This window comes from Cryptomeria japonica, chromosome 6 (assembly GCF_030272615.1).
Source record: "Cryptomeria japonica chromosome 6, Sugi_1.0, whole genome shotgun sequence".
Lineage (NCBI taxonomy): Eukaryota > Viridiplantae > Streptophyta > Pinopsida > Cupressales > Cupressaceae > Cryptomeria > Cryptomeria japonica.
In genome coordinates this window covers 181,018,594-181,029,959 of record NC_081410.1, presented here as the reverse complement: position 1 = coordinate 181,029,959, position 11,366 = coordinate 181,018,594, and the positions used below count along the sequence as shown (strand labels likewise).

The 11,366-nt window shown below is 34.7% G+C and overlaps 2 protein-coding genes and 1 long non-coding RNA gene across 3 annotated transcripts; 1 reads left to right on the top strand and 2 right to left on the bottom strand.

Moving 5' to 3' along the window:
* Positions 1-3,657: 3,657 nt before the first annotated feature.
* Positions 3,658-5,224, top strand: LOC131856070 (uncharacterized). The gene is made up of 2 exons (XR_009358172.1): positions 3,658-3,915; positions 4,057-5,224. It is a non-coding gene; the product is annotated as an uncharacterized LOC131856070 (long non-coding RNA).
* A 3,326-nt stretch (positions 5,225-8,550) lies between these two features.
* Positions 8,551-9,580, bottom strand: LOC131876564 (pentatricopeptide repeat-containing protein At2g44880-like). The gene is made up of 2 exons (XM_059221995.1): positions 9,200-9,580; positions 8,551-9,093 (listed from the first exon to the last, which is right to left on the bottom strand). The coding sequence occupies exons 1-2, from the start codon at positions 9,578-9,580 to the stop codon at positions 8,551-8,553; spliced, it is 924 nt and encodes a 307-aa protein (XP_059077978.1).
* LOC131077637 (pentatricopeptide repeat-containing protein At2g13600-like) lies at positions 9,577-10,101 on the bottom strand. The gene has a single exon (XM_059221994.1). The coding sequence runs from the start codon at positions 10,099-10,101 to the stop codon at positions 9,577-9,579; it is 525 nt and encodes a 174-aa protein (XP_059077977.1).
* Between the last annotated feature and the right edge of the window lie 1,265 nt (positions 10,102-11,366).

The window sequence follows — 11,366 nt, the reverse complement described above, 5'->3', positions numbered from 1 at the left end:
GCACAAGATGTGCAAGATCCCAAGTATACAATGCATAGTGGCACTTTATCTCAGTGTGTTTGCATAAAGAGAATGATTACAAAAAAAAAAAGTCTACAATGATCAGAAGAGACATAAGGCTGGAAATACAGAAAGAATAGCCAAAGACGAGACATCCTACTCAAAGAAAGAGATCTCAAGACCTGAAACATCCAAGATATTCATCAAAGTGCTGAAAAAAAAATTGAATATAATGTACTTGGAGAAAAATCTGGATAGAAAACTCATATGACTGGAAAATGCACAGAACAAGCTTTCCAATGATATAAAGTTTTCAAAAAACGGAGTTCGGATGCTCAAGTTATGTCTCCTAGAGTGCAAAAGGAACTTCTGGTTTTGACAGCAAAAAAACACCATCAAAAAAGAAAAATCAGAAGATCAAACCTCCAGATCTGAAGAGAGCTCGAAAAGAGTTTTCCAATGATATAAAGTTTTTGAAAAAGCACCTCTGTATGACCAAGTTACAACCAAAAGAAAAAAAAACCCCTATTTTAGGGCATAAATAAGGTTAATTTATTTTTATTTTTTTTTTGGGGGGGGGGGGCAGAAAAAATTTTCTAACGCATTTGCACATACAGCCATACGGATTTTTGTGCCTCGTAAAGTGTGTCAATGATAAAATCATGGCCCAAATGTCCTTGTCACCGAAATAGGTCGAATTATATATCAAAATGATTAGAAATGCCCTTTGGAAGCCAACAGTGAGGTCTTTTTTGGCCCAAACTTCTTTTAAAAAAAAATTAATGATTTTTCTAACAAATTTCTCGAAATTTGTGCCAAAAAAAGCAAAACAAAAAATTCAGAACCCATTTGACAAATTTTATATGGAAATGGGGGGGGGGGGGGGGGGGTTTGGGCATTCTGAGCTCAACGATGAGGTCCGTTTGAGCCCAAAATGATAAAAAACAAAACAACTACCCCATATCCAATAAGTAGGCTCTGATACCATGAAGAAGTTGAGAAATACAACTTCAGAGATCCCAAGAACCCCTGCAAGCAAAATACTTGTCACAAGAGAAGATTGGAGACAAAAACACATTAATGGCTCTGAAGGAAAAGATTATCATTCAAAGAGAATCAATTTTTAAATGAAAAAGTACAATACAATCCTTATAAAAGGATATTAGCAACCCAAAAGGTGTGCAACCCTAAAGAAACCTTAAAGGGATAATGTGTATTTAATAATTAGAATAATTATTAAATAACTACAATATTTTTAAATGCCTAAGTTTAGCTTAAGCGTAGAGTATAATAGACTAATAATTAAGTAAATAATTATTAGCTAATACAAAATAACTCTAACAGAGTTATTCCATCAAATTTGTGTGTTTTTCATTAACCCTTTGTGAGTGCAAGCCTCATTATGACACCTTTTGGAGTTGTAATCCACTACCATGTCAAACGTTTATTGGAGTGCCTTATAATTAAAATTTTGGTTCCTATATTAGTCCTCTTTAAGATCCCAAAACCCCTTTTTAGTGAACTAAAAAAATTGCTTTGAAAAATGTTCTCCCAACTCACAAGTTTTGTTGTGTTTCCATGTGTCATTTATCATTATGTTGCAAGTTTAATGGTTATACTTTGATTTAGACTTATTTATTTACATAGATCATATTAGTGATGTGATTTATTAGCTTTTCAATGTGGATCCATGCTTGAAATCCCACAAAGAATTTGCTTAAGGTAAACTCTCCTTTGACCTTTGTTTTTATAGGGTTTCCATTCATGAAAGCTAAATTACAAATCGATTTCAAAAGAATCTATAAAGTTTCAAATTCAAAGTACCATTTAAATTTTCTTATTGAGGCCCCACAAAAGTTGTAGAACACTATTTGACATAGCTAATTGTTGCCTTGTTGGCTACCAAGAGCAATCAAGGTCGCCCCATAAGAAACCACTTATTTTCTTAGAGCTTATTTCAATTATTTTTTAGGTCAATTAAATACTAGATATCTATATTAGGTTCAGGGACCCATCTATGCTCAAAAGTTAGAAAATTATAAGGAAATATCACTCCATATTTGCATTTTATCTCAATTTTTATCAATAATTAGGACTACTAGGTTTTTTAATGGTTTAGGTCTCATTTTGAAAACTCTTGGGATGCTTACTTATGATATTATCGCTAATCCATAAGATTCAACCTATTTTCAATCCATCTTTTGGGTTAAACCATTTCAACTCTTCAACTTGTACATGCATTATGTTGTCCATGTTTATCAAGACCTTATTGAAGTTTGTTATAAATTGGATGTTTTTTATTAGTCATTGATAGGTGAGAATTTTCAAGAAGTTGAGACACTCTATCAATAAGATCCTTGATACGTTTCAATTTTGTACCTACTCTCTAATCGAAATCATCTCCTTGAACAATGTTGTTATTGTGACTATAAATACTAGTCAATATTATCAAGTAGGTGACTTCGCATATGGTAGCCTTGTCTTTTTTATCCAATTACTTCCAAATATCACAAGTAGTTACAAGAAATGATTTTGAACAACTTTCATTAGGATCACTTCTCTACACAAGTGCATTTGAAGCCATTTTTATATTATTTTTTATTTCCAATACTTAGTCAATTTCATTGTTGTTGATTTTCAAGCCTTGCTTATATCCATTTTGCATAGTTTGCCTAGTTTTAATCCATTTGTCAATATTAACTCATGATTGTAAATCATAATTAGGTTAGTTGGAGGTAGGCTTAGATAACATTTATTTGCAAATTGTTTGCACACACAATTACATCTCAGAAAGGAATCTTCAAACATTTATTTTCTAAAAAGGTTCTTTGTTAAGACTATTTCATAATCATGTGCACTCTTTAATAAAGTTAATGAGATACATAATATTGAAGATGCACTTATAGCTATGATGAAGTAAGAAAAAATTAGACATGGGGACTCACAAGTCTTTAATTAGAAAAGAAAGTTGTTAGATGCAATTGGCTATTTAAGTGGAGATATACTTCAAATGAATCAATTCATGATACATAGATCAATTGGTGGCAAATAGATATAGCCAAATTGTTAAGTGAATCATTGTTACACTTTCTAACATACCAAGAAATTAACTTCCCTAAGAGTTCTATTAGCTATTGTATCAACACTAGATTTTCATATGCATCAATTCAATTTCAAAATAATGTTTTAGATGGGTTGTTAACCAAGAAGTTTATATGCAACAACTAGAAGGCTACATATAAGTGAAGGACCAACTGGAATGCAAGTTGAAGAAGACTGTATATGTTGAACAATCGTTATGACCATTGCATGAAAGGTTTGGTGTTTTTTCATAGGATGTATAGTATCTTCATTGTTATATTGATAAAAATATCCAGATTATCTCATATCTGAATTAATTATAATATAACATTATGTATTAATTATAATGTAGCATTATATGTTAATAATGGGATTGCCATGAGCAATTATATAAAATTGTTAAATTTGTTTAAAATTAAAAATCTTTGAATTTAAAACGCTAACTATGATTAGATTTATTATTACAAATAGAAGAAACAAATTCATTTTGTCAAGAAAAGATACATTGAGATTGTCCTCAATAAGTTTAGTGTCAATGACTTCAAGGTGGTTGGATGCTTCTCATCATCCAAAATGTGTTCAAAGATGCAGGTGAAAAAACTGTATGAGCACAATTCCTTATGAATGTGTTGACAAGATAAAGATGGAATATTGTGCAACATAGCAATGGAAGCGTATGCGCTGCCAAAGGCACAGGGTTATTACTTCCCGTTGCCTTTAAGGAACTATTGGTGACACTTAGTTTTAACTTGCAAATAGTGTTTCCTCTCCAACCAATCACGTGAATTTCATGAAATGCAGTCTTCCCATTTCGCAATGTTTAGATTGTTGAAAGTAAGCAATTTTTAACCAAAGTGTATTAATAAAAAAAAAAAAATTTTGAGCGATATGACTGCTTCACTTGAAACAAAATTATGTTAAATGCTTGAAGCTTCTTATTCGCTAGTTAGGTTGACAGGAACAATTGGCCTGCAGGCAAGTGAAGGCGTGACTATGCAGGAGTGCAATGCTTTCAAGACCAAAGGAAGCAATTTCAAAGCAACAGAGGAGGCGGCAAAAACAAGCTCTCGGTTAGCATCCCCTGCAAGCAAATGCCATTTAGGGCTGAGGCCAATGCGATGTGGAGGTGCGCACATGTAGCTTTTGTGGGTTTTATCTGGAGAAATAGAGTCTGTAGACAGATGGCCTCTAGGGTTTTCATTTGCGGCATGCAGGGCGGAGGACCGTCGATGCACAGGTGGGAAAGGACGGCGACAATATTATTAATAAAGGCATGAAGCAAATTCTTTAGCATTCACCTGTTCTGGAGCACTACGTCCATCACCGAATCTGTAGCGGAATCTTTTCTGTTTTGGTATTTTCAGAAACCTCTTGAGCAAAATGTGTGTATATGTTTTTTTTCTACTTGTTGGCATCGGTTTCTCTGTTCTATCTTTTTTAAAAAGGGTTGTGGTTGGCGTCAGTGGTCAGGGTTTTAGGTCCTTAATAATATTTATAATACCTGCTTTTCCCTATATTGATTGAGTTTAGATTTCTGCAGCAAATAAGACATTGTACTGGAGAACTTTAGAGTTTATAGTTATGGCGGCTGATACAGATCCTAGTACCATTCTGGTCCTTTGATCCCATTGGCCAAAGATAACGTATTGAATTTTTCTCTCCTTGTGTACCATTTTGAATTTCGACATTATTGCAACTTTTTAAGATATCAGTTTGGCTTTGCAACTTTTAGAGGTTTAGCTCCGTGTGGTATGCAATACCTAAATAAAACCTTAATTCAACGAGAATCTTCCCTTCAATCGTCTCTCATATGTTCTAACAGATTACTAGCAATCTTTACATCATGAAGATGTTGCATAGGTGAAATCATGGAGATTGGAATGAATAAAATGAGCACGATTTGAACTGTTCACTTGGCACTAATCACATGGGTGAAATGGTAGGATTGAAAATAAACAAATTGTTTTTGACATAGTACAAAACTCTTTTAACTCTGAAGTTCTACCTACTACGGTCAAATCTCCCCTGACTTGCTACCCCATTTTCTAATTTTGGTGAATTGTAAGAAATAAACCTTCATAGCTTGCACAAGGGCATCAAATTTTTGGACCTATATTGACGATAGTTTTGAACCATTTGGTGATACTTCTGTGTATTTTTTCAAGTTGTAGTTTTCTTGCAATTTTAATGGATGCCTCAAATTTTGTTATTATTCATTAGTTTGAAATTACCGTTGCAGAAAGTACCTTACTTGTTTGTGCCTTTAAAAGTTGAATTGGGCAGTGCTTGTAAAGTGAATGCAGCTATTGCAACATGTTCTATCTTAACTGGTGATAGGAGTTTACATTGAGGGAGATGTACTACTAGTTAAGGTCTGTATCAGGAAGTATCTGTATTTATATTTACTTCCTTGGAGGGTGTGTTTTAAAACATGTTTTTTGGGGTTTTTCTTACACATTTTCAGTAGGTCATAAATTTTTTGTTGAATTTAGGTTACGAGAGTACGCTATGCATTTGTCTTTTGAAGGCTCATGTTAGTTTTGGGTTTAGGGTTATGAATCTTGCAACTGTACGTACAGTCTTCTGGGTCTCACCGTTGCGGCCTGATTTTCATTCTTGAAAGAAAGGGTTAATACATTTTGTACTTTTATCATGATTGAATGTCACATTCAATGGATGACTGAATCATTTTTTCGAAACTGAACTACGATTCTTTCCTAAAAATATAAAAGAAACTCAACAGTTGCATTCTTAAAATGAAAGATTACATGCAAGCTCCATGTTGACATTTATTGGTATAAATGACATGAATGCAGGATAAAAATGTGAAGTCCATACTTATAAATAACTATGCGGGGGTATCATGCAAATTATTTTATGGTAGGACATGTGTAGGGTTGATTTTATTTATCTCGTAGGTTGGCTATCTTCATTTTCTTTTTTCCTTTTACCTCAATGTGGATGAAATTGAAGTTTTGAACAAGGATGATGCATGTGACAAGGATTCGTTTTACAGCTCTCTACAAGCCAAAGTATAAAGCATGAATGTAGGCAACGTATAAGATGTGTGCATAAGTTAGAGGAGTGGACATTGCATCGCATGTTTGCAGGACTTGAAATTTCACTGTTCATCTTAATTTTTTTAAAATATAGATCATATACTTGTGTAAAAGCCTCGAACGTGGGCTATAAATCTAATTTTGCATCTCATGCATGAAGATTTACGAGTTAGATACTTTGGGTGCATGATGAGGGATAGCATAAGTTACCAGGCATTTTTCTTATGCGCAGATAGTCCTCTTATCACCCATGAAGGGTGCTTTTGCTCCTTGATTGGTCTTTTCTATTAGCCTATTTAAATTTTTCCCAAAATTTTGATGTGGGCCTTTTAAGAGCTATCTACGATGTAATGTTTTGGTTAGCTTAATTCTTTTAGTACATGGGTTAATCATACTTTCTTGGCACCGTGTTTGGGGTACATATTACTTAATCAGTTTGCTTGGGTCTGAGCTCCGATCTCATCACTATTGGTTGGCTTGACAGTCTTGATTATTTGGGACTCTGAAGCATTTCTAAATCAATTAAATCTTTTCTTGCAAATCATAGAAGTAACAAGGTCACCTGCATAAATGAATAGATTATAGTTTTGCTCTTAACTTCCCTGCTGAACCTTTTCCCGCGTGTATCTTTGCATTCTCCTCCAAATTATTTTTCCATAAACATTTACATTGACAAAAAACAATCCACACCCAAGTTTGCTGCACTGGGCAGGAACTATGCTGCCCTGCAGCCCTTGTTATCAAAAGACAAATTTGTCTTTATAGGAAAGGATTTAATCTTCAACAAATAAGCTACGAGATACTTGTCTAAGTAAGAATATTATTATTAGAAAATAGTCAAAAAGCACATGCAATTGATTATAGAAAGAAATCGTGTGCATGTAATTGAATTAAGCATGCATAGTTTGTTTGAAATTCATTTTAATAATGATCAGTTTATTGGATGAAGTTATAACTCATCCAACTAATATAATTATAGTATGTCTCATATAAGAAAAACAAAAAAGAATACAAATAAGTTTGAATAGTGTTCTATTTATTTTCAATTTATGTAAATTTATTTTACAGTGCAAACTTCAATCCTGCTCCATAATTTTACAAAAGGCAGGCCTCTCTCTTGGAGGTGAAATTATTTGAAGAGGAAGCTAATGGTTCTACGGAGGTATTTTACAAGTTTAGTCACTTGAAAATCCTTCAATATATCCTTCTGCCCTTGATCTTCACAACAAAGGGTTGATAGGGCGTTCTACAGAAATCATTTTTTCCTGGGTGCTACCAGCTGCTGTCATCTTCACATCCCTCCCCAGTGTTGGTTTTCTGATTTTGTTGAACTTGTTTTTAGGATTCACTACAAAAAAGGGTTGATAGGGTGTTTTGCAGAAATCATTTTTTTCCTGGGTGCTGCCAGCTGCTGTCATTCTTGCATCCCTCTCTGGTTTTGGTTTTCTGATTTTGTTGAACTTGTTTTATGATTCATCACTCCACCCATCCACTTTGTATAACTCTTTTGGCTCATTTTGGATGTTAAAATGGAAACCAGGATGGGCACTATAAACATCACTAAACAATAAGATCATGTCATGAAATTGTGATGAATTAGTAGTGTGACCCCAAATGTTGTTGATAAAATTCTCAAAACAGTTTTTTTCCAAAAGTAATATTGGTTAAATCATTAAACGTGTCTTGGAGGACTTAGAGATGCCAGATTAGTAGTGATAGCAATGGTGATAAGATATGTTTACCACTCTGTGCATTTAAAGGTTTTAACTTATTCATAATGCTGATGCAAGGGTCACTTGTAACGTTGTCATAAGCTTCTCAGTGCCTCCCATCCTAAGAGAATTTCAATTTATGATTCTGCACAACTGTCATACTGGGTATTAATCCTGTACTACATTTGTTGATCTGATGTATTTCCTGTAAGGAAGGCATGGACATGTTTATTGACCTCAATCCAGCTGCATCCAGGGCTTTTTTTTATGCCTCTGTGTTTCATCATGTTTCTTATAATTTCAATGTCATTCCACATTCCAGCTGCTGCATAGACGTTTGAGAGTAGCATGTAAGGTGCATCGTTTCTTGGATCCAACAGAAAAAGGTGTTGTGCAGCACGTTCAGCTAGTTCTATATTATTATGTACTCTGCAGGCACCAAGCAGACAACTCCAAACATTGGCATCAGGTTTTATTGGCATTTTATTGATGAAGTCTTGTGCTTTCTCCAAATTTCCAGCTCGACCAAAAAGATCAACCATACAGTTATAATGGTCCATAGTAGGTCGGATATCATAATGTTTACTCATATGGCTGAAATATTGATAACCTTCTTCTACTAAACCTGCATGGCTGCATGCAGACAAAACAGAAACAAAGGTGATATGATCCGGATTGATGCCTGATTGTTTCATTTCTTAAAAGAGTTTGAGGAATTCCCTGGTGTGGCCATGCATCGCATAGCCTCCAATCATGGCTGTCCATGAGATAACATTTCGTTGATGCATCTTATCAAATAACTCCCATGCCTTTTGTATGCTCCCGCATTTTGCATACATGTCTATCAAGGCATTCACCACAGTAACATCATACTGAAACCTATTTCTAACTATATTTTCATGAATCTCCATACCCTGCCCCAGAGCTGCAAAGTTAGCGCATACCGAGAGAATACAGCTGAAGCTCATTGAGTCAGGGTTTAGTTCTGCTGATTGCATGTCTTGGAAAAGATTCAAGGCCTCTTCACCATGCCCATTCTGTGCAAATCCAGCAATCATGGCATTCCATGAAACCACATTCCACTGGGGCATCTCCTTGAAGAAATTGAGGGCCTCATTGACAAGCCCGGTCTGTGCAAATCCTGTAATCATGGTATTCCAGGAGAGCATGGTTTGTTGAGGCATTTTCTTAAAGAGCTTCATGGCGTCATCAACCAAACCATTCTGCACATAACCTGAAATCTGTGCATTCCATGAGACCGCAGTTTGTTCAGGAATTTCCTTGAATAGTTTCCATGCCTCATTAACAAGCCCATTCTTTGCTAATCCAGCAATCATTGCATTCCACCACGTTTCGCTGAGGCATTTCCTCAAAGAGTTTAAGCTCCATATCTATAAGTCCATTCTGGGCATATCCTGCAATCATTGCTGTCCAAGAAACGACGTCTCGGTTACGCATTTTATCAAACAATTCACGAGCTTTCCGAATGCTTAAACATTTTGCATACATAACGATCAAGGCATTGACCACAACACGATCAAAATGAAGCTCGCTTGTTATTATCTTCTCATGGAACTCCATACCCATTCCCACATCACCCAAGTTAGCACAGGCTTGGATAACAGTGGCAAAGGTTTTGGAATCCGGCCTGATTCCTGCTGAAAGCATCTCTCGATACAGCTTAAGGGTTTCCTCATTGTACCCGTTTCGTATAAACACTGCAATCATAGCTGTCCACGAGACCACATTTTTATCAGGCATCTCAAAAAAAACTCCAGAGCTTTGCCAACGAATCCATTCTCAGCAAACCTTGAAATTATAGCATTCCATGAAACAACGTTTCGCCTAGGCATTAGTAAGAATAACTCAAGGGCTTTCTCAGCGTACCCATTCTGTGCATATCCAGCAACCATAGCTGTCCAGGAGACAACATCTCGTTGATAAATTTTGTCAAACACTTGTCGGGCATCCTCAATTCTGCCACATTTTGTATACATGTCCACAAGAACATTTGCAAGAGAGACATGAAACTGAAATCCACTTCTTACTGTGTGTTCATGGACTCCCACTCCCCATTCCAGACACAATAAATCCGCACACGCTGAAATAACAGTAGAAAAGGTGAAGTGATTGGGTTGGAAATCCGTCAGTTGCATTTGCTGCAATAGTACCAATGCCTCTTCAGAAACCCCCTGCTTTGCATGAGCTGCAATAATGACGGTCCACGAGCAGACATCTCTTTCAGACATTTTCTCCAACACTTTGCGTGCATGCTAATAAGCGTGTTCCCCAAAACCTTGTCTGTAGCAAATCCTCTTTCATTTATGTGGGTATGAGTAAGTTTTACCTCTGCTAAGCATTTTTCCTGAATGTTGCCTCTCAATAAATGAATATAAGAAGAAGAGATTGTATTACAGACTACTGTGGCATTATCAGAACATAATAAGCTGATTTCATGAGAAGTGAAAAGCTTGCGCGGTATATGAAAAATGAACCCAACTAAACGTGTAAGTTGTAGCATTTTTGGTAGTACAGAAATGTAGCAAAATCGGCATAGAAAGCATTATCTGCTTGTCAAACGAAAATAACATTAGGTTTTTTGGATTTCAATTTCAGAACCATTCCCAGGGCATAGGAGTCGGCTAAATTAGTAGCAGTTATATGGAATTGTGTAAGGTTTTTAATTTTTATTAACAGTATATGGACTATTAACATCCATGGATTTCTAGAATCTATTGTGTCGATGATTTGGGAGTTTTAGATTAGATTGTGTGAGAATTTTTAATCAACCTTTCTTTCACCATGATCTATTATCAAGAAGAAAGAGTGCATAAGTAGAAGGAGAAATTCTAGTAGAACACGAAACTATCAATTTGTTGTTAGGATGTCATGTTCGTAGATAAAATAGAGTTTATATGTATCATAATGATCTCAATAGCTTTTAGTAATATTAATTTTGGTTCTCTTTAATCTACATTTTAACATAAATGATCCAATAGTTGAACCAAAAAAATGTTATTTATGATTTTTAAAACACTATATTCTTATTCAAAATATAATTTATATTGACTTTAAATGATTATAAAACATTTTGATAATCTTGAATGTTTCAAAATAAATGACAAGATATTTTTTGTACTCACCTTTTATATTTGTCATAAGACAAACATATAATATGAAGTACTTCAATACATATCCATTAAAATCCCTATACACACAAAAACGATATTTGTTCACAAAAAGGCAATACTTTTTCACATGAGCACTTTATCTTATAATTGACGCTTCCATTGGATACTTATGATATTTTTGTAAAACAAAAAAATATTTATTATATTTAATTAATGAATTTATAATTTTTTATGACATTGATAAGTTCTTATGTGTTTGTGAAACACATTTGGTCAGTGGTTGATTTACATGTGAAATAATCATTAATAACAATATATAGCATAACCCATAAACACAAGCACTATATCAATAATAGAGTTCTATTATTATGTCATGTTTAGCT